At 34.8% G+C, this 14,333-nt stretch overlaps 2 protein-coding genes across 2 annotated transcripts in view; both read left to right on the plus strand.

Moving 5' to 3' along the window:
- Nucleotides 1-1,876: 1,876 nt before the first annotated feature.
- HELRODRAFT_163211 (hypothetical protein) lies at nt 1,877-5,371 on the plus strand (the record flags this gene model as incomplete). The annotated part of the gene is made up of 5 exons (XM_009027153.1): nt 1,877-1,884; nt 2,437-2,722; nt 3,501-3,584; nt 3,890-4,011; nt 5,353-5,371. The coding sequence occupies 5 exons, from the start codon at nt 1,877-1,879 to the stop codon at nt 5,369-5,371; spliced, it is 519 nt and encodes a 172-aa protein (XP_009025401.1).
- Nucleotides 5,372-6,857: 1,486 nt separating this feature from the next.
- The window catches only part of HELRODRAFT_163212 (hypothetical protein), a gene marked incomplete at both ends in the record, with an annotated part of 16,712 nt that continues 9,236 nt past the window's right edge, over nt 6,858-14,333 (plus strand). The window contains 14 exons of the mRNA XM_009027154.1: nt 6,858-6,952; nt 7,202-7,296; nt 8,539-8,609; nt 8,727-8,828; nt 9,206-9,348; nt 9,543-9,606; nt 9,784-9,904; nt 10,188-10,303; nt 10,580-10,706; nt 10,941-11,018; nt 11,139-11,305; nt 12,223-12,445; nt 13,087-13,213; nt 13,443-13,571. Of these exons, the coding sequence (XP_009025402.1) occupies nt 6,858-6,952; nt 7,202-7,296; nt 8,539-8,609; nt 8,727-8,828; nt 9,206-9,348; nt 9,543-9,606; nt 9,784-9,904; nt 10,188-10,303; nt 10,580-10,706; nt 10,941-11,018; nt 11,139-11,305; nt 12,223-12,445; nt 13,087-13,213; nt 13,443-13,571 (1,658 nt within the window). The remainder of the gene's footprint in view (nt 6,953-7,201; nt 7,297-8,538; nt 8,610-8,726; nt 8,829-9,205; nt 9,349-9,542; nt 9,607-9,783; nt 9,905-10,187; nt 10,304-10,579; nt 10,707-10,940; nt 11,019-11,138; nt 11,306-12,222; nt 12,446-13,086; nt 13,214-13,442; nt 13,572-14,333) is intronic.

Below are 14,333 nucleotides of genomic sequence, written 5' to 3' on the forward strand. Positions count from 1 at the left end.
AGAGAGAAACACTTAAGACACTTGAAATACAACAAAGGATTTTTTCCTACCTAGAAAAATTTTTATAGCGCAGATATACCATAAATACCCATCATAGTACAATAATGCCTGGTATCCAGCGTTATATATGCAAGAATAGTAGAAAAGATGAATGAATGAATGAATGAATGGATGGATGGATGGATGGATGGATGGATGGATGGATGGATGGATGGATGAGTGTGAGAGTGAATGAATGAGTGAATGAATGAATGAAAGAATGAATGAATAGGTAGTTGATTGGCTGGTTGGCTGGTCGGTTGGTTAAATAGATAATTAAATAAATAAATGGAAGGATAAATAGATGAATTGATGTATGAAAATATGGATAACAAAATAGATAGATAGACGGATGGATCTATGGATGGATTGATAAATGGTTTTGATGGATAAATAGAAAGATAGGTGAACGAAAAAATGGTTAAATGGATAGACGAATGTAAAGATAAATAGTTGGATAGATTAATATATGGATAGATGCAACAGATATGTGCATTTGAATATAACAGGACCGACACTCTTAAATCTATCAAGATCTGTATCTGTTTGTTTCATCCTTTTATTCGTTCATTCGTTTGTTCATTCATTCTTTCATTCATTTATCGTTCATTCATTTATTTATTTCATTATTTTATTCAATTTTCTTTTTGGTTATTTTATTTCAGCTGTCTTCTTTTAAGTTTTACTTATTCAAGTATTACTCTCACTTTCACTTGTTTCTTTCCGTTTTATCTCTGCTCACTCTTCTCTCTCTCTCTCCCTCCTCTCTCATTTCTTCATCTTTTCTCTCATTTTATGTTTTTCTTTCGTTCTCTCTCTCCCTCTCTCTCTCTCTCTCTTTCTCTCTCTCTCTTCTTTTCTCTCTATTTTTTTCTGTCTTTTTTTGTAGACTCGCGCGTTTCTTCTCCACACGAGAATTGCTATCTAGATGGTGATAAATTTATTTGAAATATAAATACGAACGAACGAACGAACGAATTAATGAATGAATGAATGAATGAACGAACGAACGAATGAGTGAATAAATGATTAGTTTAATGAATTAATAGATAAATAAATGGATAAATGAATGACTGAATGAATGAATGATTTACAGTAATCATCACTATCTTTGTTATTTTTAGCACAGCATCTTCGACCGTCTGTTGATTTTTTTACATCTATTTTAATCGGCTAATAAAAAACCATACAGACAAACGAATGAATTAACGAACGAACGAACGAATGAATGAATGAATGAACGAACGAATGAAACTAACATCATCGTCATCATCAATGTCGTCAAAGACGCCATCATTCCTGTCATCATTGTATTATAAACATTTTCAGGTTCGGACTGTGCGAAAAATGAAGAAACATAATCCTTATCATTATTATTATTATTATTATTAAGTATTTTTATTGTTATTATAATTATTGCTGTTATTATTATTATTATTATTTTATTATTATGTTTTCATTGTTACATTTCAATTGTTTACGTTGGAAACTCCGCTTCAAATTGACTTTCTGACTAAATGTTGAAAATAAATCATTTGATAAATGGATGAGAAAAGCGGATGGATGAATGGATGGATAGATGGATGGATGGATGGATGGATGGATAGATGGATGGATGGATGGATGGATGAATGGATAGATAAATGAATGGATGGATGGTTAAATGGATGAATAAAAAAATGAGTGCTGATGAAAAACAGCACGATGTATAGGAGGGTGAATATTAATGGATAGGTAGATGTAATATAGATAAGTGATTGAATAATGGTAGATTGATGGATGGTTAGAAAGATGAATGAATAAAAATATATCGATTGATTGATAGACAAATGGAAAGATGAAGAAGTTGGTTGATTGATTGATTGGTTGATTGATAGCTGTGTGAACGTACATTTAAAAGGAAGTGTGAATGGAAATGGTTGACTAGTTGGTGGATTGATTGACTGATTGACATATCTAGTTGCTGATGGATTGAAAAATGAATGAATGAATGTATGAACGAACGAACGAACGAACGATTGAATGAATAAATGAAAAGAAAGACAAATTGATCGATCGAGTTTTCTTACATTTCTCAATTCATCTCAACATTCATCATTATTATCATAACCATCGGCATCCTCATCGGTGTCATCCCACCAATCATCATCATCGTCATCATCATCATCGTTGTCGTCGTCGTATCATCCTCTTTATGATGTCATGAGCGTCATTTGTAACCAATGAATAAATTGTATTATGTAGGCACATCTTAAAAAGTTTCAAATTTTTAAACATTTCATTTGCAGATGACGGCAATAAATTTATCATCGATCGGGAAGACGATGTTGGTGACGTCATCGTCAACAACAACAGCAACAACATCAACAACAACAACAACATCAACATCATCAACAGCAACAACAACGCTAATGACAGCACCAAACATGCTAACAAAAAAGACCCAAACATCGGCGCAACAAAAACCGACTACAATTCACGTACCGATTCTAACCGATATCAAAGCGACGACGAAACTGACCGCAATTCGAACGCGAATACCGAGACTAACCAATACCACCGACGCACGAAACGGTCCAACTCGATCGAATATTACGTCGAGGTTATGATAGCAGTTGATATAAGCATGCAGAGGATCCATGGCAATAAACTGGAAAGCTATATAATCAACCTCATGTCCATTGTTAGTTTATTATTATTAGTAATATTATTATTAATATTATTATTATTGTTGTTATTATTATTATTTTTGTTGTCGTTGTTGTTGTTAATGCTATTGTTATTGGAGTTATTATTATTGTTATTATTATTATTATTATTGTTATTATTTTCTATCCTTTAAGCTTTATACTTGCCTTTGTTTCATTTTTATTAGTGCTTTGTATGTGTGCGTGCCTGTGTCTGTGTCTGCGTGTTTAAGTACGTATGAAAGGAGGGGAAGAATAGTAGGAAGGAGAAAATAAAAATAGAGAAAAAAAGGAAAAGAAATCAAAAAAGAGAAAGAGAGAGAAAGAGAAAGAAAGAGAGAGAAAGAGAAAAAGAGAGAGAGAGAGAGATAAAGTTAGAGGTGAATAATTTTAAACGTTTCAGAAGAATTGAATGAAAAACAATAGCACCAACGACAATTTAGTTGAAATTTACAAAAAAGAGAACGAGAAAAAAGATAAAAAAAGAGATAGATAGATAAATAGAGAGAGAGAGAAAGAGAGAGAGAGAGAGAGAGAGAGAGAAAGAGAAATAGAAAGAGAAAGAACGATTTTTGAAGAATTGAAATGAAAACAACACCAGTGCCTACCAAGAACAATTTATATAACCAGATCGTCCATCAACTTTGTATATTTATTTTTTTCTGGCATACAAATTTCTTTCACAGATATAACAATTTTTTTAAACAAAACAAAAAATTCCTCAGAGAACAAGAAAAAAAAATTATTTTTCCAAATTATATTCTCCCCCGACAGGTGTCACGCATATACAAACATCACACAGTCGGCAACTACATTGATATGATACTAACGAAGATTGTATTGCTAGACGAAGCTACGGTTAGAGTTTGTTTATTTGTTTGTATACTAGTCTTTTTACATGTTTGTATGGTTGTTTGTTTGTACAGTTGTTGTTTTTGTAGGGTTTTATGTTTGTCTGTCTGTCTGCTGTCTGTCTGTCTGTCGGTCTGTATGGTAGTTCGGATGAATGCTATCATGGTTTGTTTGCATGTATGTATCGTTCGTATGTTGTACGAAAAAAGAATTATGAAGGATGATACATACTCAGATAAACATACAAACATACAAACAAATATACATACAAACAAATATACATACTAACAAAAATACATACAAACTGACAGAGCAAGCGAATAATTTCATCAAATGCCGTAAGTACACTGAAAAAGTTCTGTGCCTTCCAGCAAGAGCATTCAACACACAATGGAATGATCGACCACTTTGACACTGCAGTCCTCATTACTAAGTAATTTGTATTTTCTGTATTTTGGGTAATGCATTTTGCATAGTTTTGTATCTTGTATTGTATTTTTTGTTTGTATTTTTATCTTGTATCGTATTTTTTGTTTGTCTGTTTGTATGGTTGTTTGTTTGTATAGTGGTTATTTTTTGTAGGGTTTTATGTTTGTTTGTCTTTGTATTTTATTTTGTTTGTTATTACATTGTATTCCTACCAAATTGTAATTTGTATGGTTTGTATGTTATATTGTATGTATTTCAGTTTCTTCTTATGTTAAATTATTGGCGCGCGATTCGTTTGTATTGTATTCGGTTTTGAGTTGAATTGTATCTTGTATTACTATAATGTATTTCTCTAGCACTTGAATTGTACTTCTTTGTATGTCGTTTTCTTTTGTTTGTATTATTTAAATATTAGTAGTAGCAACAAAGCAATAACACAATAGCAGTAGTAGTAGCAACAACAGCAGAAGCTGGAGTAGCAGCTGCAGCAGTAGTAGTAGCAGCAGTAGTAGCAGTAGTAGCAGCAGTAGTAGCAGCAGCAGCAGCAGCAGCAGTAGTAGTAGTAGTAGTAGTAGTAGCAGCAGTTTGTAGTTTATTCAGTACTTCTTTTATTTTGATTGTTCGGTGTGAAATTTGAAGCAAGTCATTGATGTTGAAATGTTAAACTTTAAAATCCGTCAAACATTTCAGTCTGAACATTTAAGCCGTCATCCACGTCATCATCATCATCATCATCGTCGTCGTCGTCGTCATCATAAAATCAATTTGTTCATTAAACTAAGCACACACACAAACAAATACACACATATACAGAGAGAGAGAGAGAAAAAAGAGAGAAAGAGAGAGAGAGAGAGATAGTACAAAAGAGACAGACACACCACACACACACACAAACACACAAAAACATCACACACAGAGACACACAACACACACGCACACACACAGGCACACACTCATACCTATCTTGTTTCACAAACAATTCCTAATTAGCGGAACTCAATCAAACGTACGATGAAGAAAGCAGGAGGTATTTTTGCATCAAGTACAGATGATGGAATACGCAACAAATATCCAATCGATAGCTGGTATTTCGCCTGCGCCTGCGCATAATCAGTAACTTGGAACTAGTACACTCCTGGTTCTCCGCTTCTTAAATAAGTACACACAATAAGTAACCACATCAAAGACTGAAGAAACACACACACATACAGACACTAAACACACACATAAACACACATGCACACTTACACACACACACACACACACACACACACACATATATATATATATATATATAATATATATATATATAATATATATAATATATATACACACACTCACACAGACATGATACCAACAAATAGACGAGGACAAATTCGATTTAAATAAAATTAAATGATCCAAAATTAAATTAAATTAAAAAGTGGAATTTGGCTGACTTTGACTGTAGGCAAGGCATATCAATCTTTTCAATTTAAGTATGTATGTGTCTTTGTATGTATGCTTGTATGTATGTTTGTATGCATGCATGTATGTATGTATGTACGAAACAAAAAGACAGACAGATACAAACACATACAAAAAACAAACGACCAAACATATATACACACATACATACATACATAGAAAGATAGATGATGAGGATGATGATTACGATGATGATGATGAACAATAGCAATGACAATAATAATCAGAATATAAAATATTTAAAATTTAATAAATATATTAAATTTAAAAAAAAATAGAACAAAATTAATGATAAAAAGAAAGCAGAATGTTATAGGTGCATCTGCATATGAATAAATCAGTTTTAAAAAATATTGGCATCCATGCACACAAACACACACAACATAACACACACAAACAAACACACAAACAAACACACACACACGCGCAAGCAAACACACATACACACACACTAACAAACCAATACACACACACAAGCAAACACACACACACTAACAAACACATAAACACACACACACACAAACAAACACACACATACATGCAAACATACACCTAAACGGATATAAACACAATCGCAAGGCATAAACAAATATGTACATCAACAACAAATATCGCGAAAATATTTTTCAAACAGTGAAATTGAAAGCTTACTCCTTAATATTCTATTTCATATACCTTTTTTACATAATTTTCTATCATTACATTTTTAAACAGCACCGTCTGTGTTATGTGTGTATATGTGTTTGTATATATTTGAACGTTTGTATGTATGTATATTTGTTTGTTTGTATGTATGTATGATTGTATATATGTTTGTATGTATGTACATTGGTATGTATATATGTATGTTTGTTTGTATATTTTTTGGGTGTTTTTAGTTTTTCCAAGTAATAAATATAATTCTTTTCCTACTAATTCAGAGAGGATATATGTCGTGAGCCCGCGAAATGCGATACCCTAGGTATTGTTTGGTATTTCTTGTATTGTTTTGTATGTTTTTTGCATTATTTCCTATATTTTTTGTTAGTTTTGTATGTTTATTTATTATTATTGGGCGTTTTTTGTATGTTTGGTTGTATTCTATTGTATGGGTTGCTGTATTCTATTGCATATGTTATTTTATTCTAATGTCTGAAGTTGTTGTATTCTATTGTATGTGTTGTTGTATTTTGTTGTATCTGTTGTTGTATTTTGTTGTATCTGTTGTTGTATTCTATTGTATCTGTTGTTGTATTCTATTGAATAAATTTTTGTATGTAATTGTATTTTATGTGTGGGTTTAGTGTGGTGTATCTTCATAAGCTTGTATACCAGTGGTACTTTACATATTTGTAGGCGTTAAATGCCCTCCAAAAATACTTACCCCCCACAGGTCTGGCGGAAATGGGCACCATTTGCGACCCCAAACTTAGCTGCTCTATCGCGGAAGACGTGGGTCTCGGTACGGCCCTGACCATTGCCCATGAGCTTGGCCACGTGTCAGTTGTGACCCCATTTGCATGACGTCATTTTTAGATTATTCATTTATTCATTTATTCGAGATTTTTTTTTTCTAGATTTTAAATTCTAAAGTTGTGTAGCAATAATTTTTACTGAATTTTATTGAGAATCATAACGTAACTTGTTGATGCTGTAACTTACCGTGACGTATGTAATACTCAAAGTGACGTAATTCAAATTTAATATGAGGTAATGTGACGAAAAGTGACACAAAATTTTGCCACTAGCTTCAGTCTTCGGCACTATAACGAGGAGAAAGATTGCAAGACGTTACAATCTACAACGGATGTTCTCTATATAATGGCGCCTAAAGCTATTAGGAGTAAAACTATGCTATGGTCCAAGTGCAGCACTGACAAGTTGACGCTATTTCTAGAGTTGGTTGATTGATTGATTGGTTGGTTGATTGATCGGTTGGTTGGATGATTGGTTGGATGGCTGGTTGGATTACTGATTGATATTTTAACTGATTCAGTGACTGATTGATTGATTTGAATGTTTAAACGGTTGAGTTGCTTCTTACTTTCATTGGCTGGTTGTTTGTTTAACTGGTTGTGCTACTATTGCCAAATAAGTTTATTATTATTATTAATATTATTATTATTATTGTTGTTGTTGTTTGACGTTTTTCTTGTTTTTGTTTATGCTTTTTGTTTTGTGGTATAATTAATCATTCTTCAGCTATTTTTTTTTCTTTGTTCATCTTCGTACATCAGACTAAATATCAAATATCAAACATTTTTTGGCAAATAACAATAAACAGTTATAACTATAATAATAATAATAATAATAATAATAATAATAATAATAATAATAATAATAAGAATAATAATAATAATAATAACGACAACCGCAAAACAGCCACTTCACTAATGCATCAACAACACAAGCAACAAAAAGCATAAATGAATGATGGAATAAATAATAATTGAAATAAGTATTTTAATAAAAATAATAATTATGATTATTATAATTATATTTATTATTATCAATTATAGTTCGGGGAAAGGTGAATGTTTAACAAACTATCCGCCAAGGCAAAAAAAATATCCCAATCCACCTAATGATCGGAGGACTCCTGTCTTACCTGGTTGGTTGGTTGGTTGGTTGGTTGGTTGGTTAATTGGTTGGTTGGTTAGTTGGTTGGTTGGTTGGTCGGTTGGTTGGTTGGCTGGTTGGTTGGCTTGTTGGTTGGCTTGTTGGTTGGTTGGTTGGTTGGCTGGTTGGTTGGCTTGTTGGTTGGCTTGTTGGCTGGTTGGTTGGTTGGTTGGCTGGTTGGTTGGCTTGTTGGCTGGTTGGCTGGTTGGTTGGCTTGTTGGTTGGCTTGTTGGTTGGTTGGTTGGCTGATTGGCTAAATAAAATAAATTTTTAATAGTTGTAAATTAACATTTCAATCTACATCATCGCCACACAAGAAGTTTTCAATACAGTTTTTTCAACAACAATTCAAAAATAATTAACTCACCACGAATAATACACAACTTTTTAATTATTACAATCATAATTAAACATAATTATAATTATAATTGATAATTATAATTAATAATCTCGCTCGTCGTTTCAGGTTACTTCTACACGGCAGACCAGCAGTGTCAGTTGGTCATGGGTCCATGGTCTAGTGTTTGTAAAGCTAAAGTAAGTCATCTCCATCATCATTGCTATCATCATAACCTCATTCTCATCATCGTTATCATGATCGCTATTACTACATCATCATCATAACTAAGTCACTATCATCATCATCACCATCAGAAGCCCGAATGTGAATTTTTATGGTGTGAGCTGAACCAATCAAGTTGTCTGCACAAAAATATGGCCTGGGCCGAGGGCACGCCCTGTGATGGGGGCAGGGGGGTACGTGTATGTGTGTATATTTTTTGTATGTATGTACTTTTTTGTGTGTGTGTAGGATTTTGTATGTGCGCATGTGTGTACGATTTCTAGTATGTGTGTGTGTTTTTGTGTGTGTGTGTGTGTGTTTGCACGTTTTCTTGTACGTATTTGTGCACGTCATTCTGCTTGTATGGGTATTCGGATGGTGGGATGCTGTAAGGCACGTGCTGCATTGACCGCGTTCGAATTCATAGACACTCCAATTCATAATTCGCAGCACCGTTCGATATGTTGGTAGAACGTTCTCGCACTGACGCTTTGTTGCTAATACTATTGGGTTATTTTATTTAGATGAAACAACCTTGAACTTTCAACTTTCAACCTTGAACTTCCAACAGCAATGTTACCAAAATAGTTGCACAACGACCTTGCAGTTGCGGGTAGTGAATGGTGGCTGGGGCACCTGGTCCACTTACTCCAACTGTTCCAGGTCGTGCGGGGGAGGTATCCAAGAATCCGTGAGGCTCTGCAATAATCCCATGTTGGTTGTGTCTTCCTGTTGTTGCTGTTGTTAACGATGATGACGTCATTTTCGTTGTTGTTGTTGTTGCCCTAGTTTTTGTTGTTATTCTTTTTTTTATTATTATTATTAGAGTGATGATAATGATGATGATGACAATGACGACAATGGTAATAATTAGAAAAATGAAATTTATTCATGCTCTTTTTTCCCAGACCAGAGAACGGCGGAAAGTATTGTACCGGAAAGAGAACGAAATATAGATCGTGCAATACAGAGGTTTAATCACCATCATCACCACCTCTATCATCATCATCACCACCACCACCATCATCATCATTATCACCACTACCACCATCATCATCATAACCACCATCATCATCATCATCATCACCACTACCACCATCATCATCATAACCACCATCATCATCAACAACAACACAACATCATCATCAGTACTGCACAAACATAGACGAGAGAGATTTCCGTAACAATCAGTGCCAGAAATACAACGGTAACAATTTTCAAATACAAGGTCTCGATCCTGGCGTTAAGTGGATTGCCAAGTATTCCGGAAGTTTGTATTTTTTTGTATCTTTGTTTGTATTTTTGTTTGTATTTTTGTTTGTATTTTTGTTTGAATTATTTGTGCTGTTTCTATTAGTTTGTATCAGTTTGTATTTTTGTTTATTAGTTTGTATTAATTTGTATTTCTGTATGCATTCTTAGTATTTGTCATTACATTTTGTTGTATTTATATTTAGTTCATTAACATCATCACTTCATCACTACTACGTCATAATAAAGACATCATCGTCGTCACAACGTCACAATTACGTCATCTTCACTTCCAAACTCAGTCGCCAAAGTGGATAGATGCGCCCTCTACTGCGAGGTGGAAAATTTCAGCAGCGCCTACTACAAGCTGTCCGCCAAAGTTATTGACGGAACCAAGTGTGACCCTACAACCTATGACGTCTGCATCCGAGGGAAGTGCCATGTTAGTTGCGTGATTGGTTGGTTGGTTGGTTGGTTGGCTGGTTGGTTGGTTGGTTGATTGGTTGATTGATTGTTTGATTGATTGGTTGGTTGGTTGGCTGTTGACAAATTGACCGACAGACTGACCAACGAACCAATTGATTGGTTGGTTATCTAAAACTATCATTGCTGACATCATCATCATCGTTACTTATACCTTCATCATCAGCATCATCACCACCATCATCACCACCATCATCATTATCACCACCAGAGAGCCGGTTGCGACAACCACCTGGCGTCCAACAAAACGCTAGACGTCTGTGGCGTCTGTGGCGGAAACAACTCCACGTGTTTCGTCATCTTTGAGCAAATCAACGAACCGCAAATAATTATCGATAGTGAGTGGATGATGATGACGACGATGGTGATGATTGTGATGATTGTAATAATGATAATGATGATGATGATGAGGACGATGATGATGACGATAACGATGATGATGATGATTGTTGTAATGATTATTGTGATGATGATGAACCACTTCATCATCTCTATCTCCACCACTTCTACCACTACCATCATTATCGTCATCGTCATCATCATCATCTTCTTCATCATCATCATCATCACAGACTACAATGATCTGACCGTCATACCAGAAGGGGCTACCCAGATTGAGATTGAACTTTCAGAGCCTGATATATATCTTGGTGAGCCGTCTTCATCACCATATACATATATCATCACCACCATCACCATCTACATCGTCACCATCATCGTTATTCTATTACCACCACCACCACCATCATCATCATCGTCATCACAACCAGCTTTATCGGATTCGAACGGAAACAGAATCCTGAACGCAAACATGCAGATAGCAAATTTTGGGAAGGAGATCCCATATGGGAGTACCATAATTTACTACAGTGGGGCCAATGATGTCCACGAAAGAATTTTTTCTAACGGGCCTTTGAAAGAGGCCCTCAGAGTTGATGTTGGTGTTTGTGTGATATGTGTGTTTGTGGTTTTTTGTGTGCGTGTGTGGTTTTGTGTGTATGGTTGTGTGTGTATTTGTGTGTGTGTGTGTGTGTGTGTGTGTGTGTGTGTGGTTTTGTGTTGTTGTGGTGTGTTTTGTGTGGTGTGTGATTGTGATTGTTCAATTTCAAGGGCGGTGTTTTTAGTGCTGGTTATTTGTGTTGTTTCGTAGTGTGTGTAGTTGCATGAGAGGTGTGTTTTTTTGGTGTGTATAGTGTGTTTTTTAATGTGTTTGTTCTCATTATTTATGACTGCGTATTGTTTGCTCATTATATGTTTATTGGATAGTTAGTTCTATTCTACTTAATGAACCTAGACATATGTTGTTATTATCATCTACAGTTCATTATAATATATTTAATGTAATTTAATGTAATATGTATATATATATATTTTTAATGTCATTTGATGTGATGTCATGTATAATGTATTTTAATGTATTTTATGTTACGTTATGTCATTGGTGCCAACAAACAACAAGTCCAATCCGTGTTTTTTTTTATACATAGCTTGTGATCCTTTTCTATCAGCTGCTCTGTGTGCTATTTCGCCTTGATTTATTAGGTGTACAATGACGCGAAAATTATTCATGAAATAGTTTGGCAGTTAGTTTGGTGAAAAAAAAATTTTTTAATGTCATTTGATGTGATGTTAATGTAACCGTGGCTGCTATGACACTAATAAAAAATGCACTTCGTCTGAATCAACAACTGCAGCATTAAGTACGATTGCAACGAAGACACCACAGTTGTTGTTTGTGTGGTTTTTTATGTGACGTGACTTTACGTTAAGTTATTTTAATTGTTTATAATGATAATAATAATAATTAAAATTGAAACTTGAAAACTTAAAAAATTAAATGAAATCATTCTCTAGCTACTATCGAGATTCGCAAAGTACATCAGACCAAACGTCAGGTGGCGTTATATTCAACCGAGGCAAAGCAGCAGCAACAACAACAGCACAACTAACATCAACAACAACAACATATTTTACAGCAACAACATCAACAAATTTGAGAATACGATCTACCAGCCAGCCAATGATGAATACAGATGGTCCGTTGGAAGTTGGGAACCTTGCAGTTTTAAATGCAATGGTAAGGAGGGTTTTTTTTTCGTTATTATCACTAAGGAAAATTATTCAATTAAAATAGTTTTATTATGATTAAAAAAATTATTAATAATAAAATAAAATTATAATATAATAATAAAAATAAAATGTAAAACTTGTATAATTTAATGAGTTTAGCCATTAAAAAATATGTCGTTAATATTTTTTTTGATGTTTTATGCTTTGAATATTTTTTTTGACAAATGTGTTGTTGATGTTTTTTGAGGATTGGAAAAAGTAAAATGGTGGTTATACGTGTTCATTTCTTCGTTCGTTTCTCGGTCTTTTTTCATTTCGTGGTTTTTTTTTCATTTCGCGGTTTTTTGTGTTCACTTTGGCAATTCATAATAATTAAAACGATCGTCATTATCATCGTCTTAATCATCGTCGTCGTCATGTCAACATTCATAATCATCGTCGTTATCACAATCATTAACACCATCATCAGCATCTTCATCATCCCCATCTTCATTATTATCATCATCCTCATCATCATCACCTTCATTTCCTCATCATCCTTCTCATCATCATCATCATCTTCATCCTCCTCTTCATCATCTTCATTATCATCACCATCCTCATCAACACTATCTTCATCGTCAACATCATTATCAACACCACCACCAGGAACCAGATCCAGGAAAGTATCCTGTAGAAACGACAGACTGGTGGATGACATAGCTCCGGAGTACTGCTCCCACATCCTTGACCGACCAGCTAGCACGGAATTTTGTAACGTTAACTGCGCCCTCAGGTTACATTTTTCACATTCTTCCATCAGTCAATCCATCTACTCATTCATCGGTCATTCAATCAATCAATCAATTTGTCCATCCATCCATCCATCCATCCATCCATACATCCGGTAATTTTTCTTCAACAGATGGACTGTAGAGAAGCAATCAAAATGTTTGGGCAATTGCGGTCAGCAAGGTTCGGCCGAGCAAATTATCTCTTGTCAAGTTGATCACATCTACGTGCAGAACAATCAGGAAAGGTTTGAAACCCTCTCGCCAAACGATTGCATGCATCTTCCTCTGCCTGACAGATTCGTCACCTGCTATGTCCACTGTCAAAGTAACTTTACTTGGGTCTATGGGGATTGGAGTAAGGTGGGCTGTTTTTTTAATTCATCCATCAATCCGTCAATCAATCATTCATTTATTCATTCATTCGTTCGTTCGTTCGTTCATCCATTCATCCATTCATCATTCATTTATTCATCCATCTATTCATCCATCCATCCATGGAAACAGTGCAGCACAACGTGCAACAGTGGAATACAGATGCGATGGAGCAAATGCCAGGATGTGGTGATGGGGAGGTATGTGAAAAAAACGAGATGTCAAAGAGAGGAAGAGGAGTCCACGGAGAGATCCTGCAATTTGGGAGAGTGTCCCACCTGGGTACCTGGCAACTGGGGCAGTGTTAGTAATGATGCTGATGTCTTTCCAGCCAATCAATCGTTGCCATTTATATAGCGCCGTTTTTACGAATTAGGAATTTTTATCAATATTTCACAGATACTCAAAGTACACGCTTATCAAAAATAACTCGTCAAACGCATCCTCGCCATCATCACCGTTGTCATCATCATCAACACCATCATTATCATCAACATCATCATCATTACCAACATCATCATCATCAAGACCATCATTATCACCAACATCATCATTACCAACATCATCATCATCAAGACCATCATTATCACCAACATCATCATCACCAACATCATCATCATCAACACCATCATTATCACCAACATCATCATCACCAACATCATCATCACCAACATCATCATCATCATCATCATCATCATCATCATCATCATCATCACCAACATCATCATCATCACCAACATCATCATCACC

This window comes from Helobdella robusta (assembly GCF_000326865.2).
Source record: "Helobdella robusta unplaced genomic scaffold HELROscaffold_5, whole genome shotgun sequence".
NCBI classification, from domain to species: Eukaryota; Metazoa; Annelida; class Clitellata; order Rhynchobdellida; family Glossiphoniidae; genus Helobdella; species Helobdella robusta.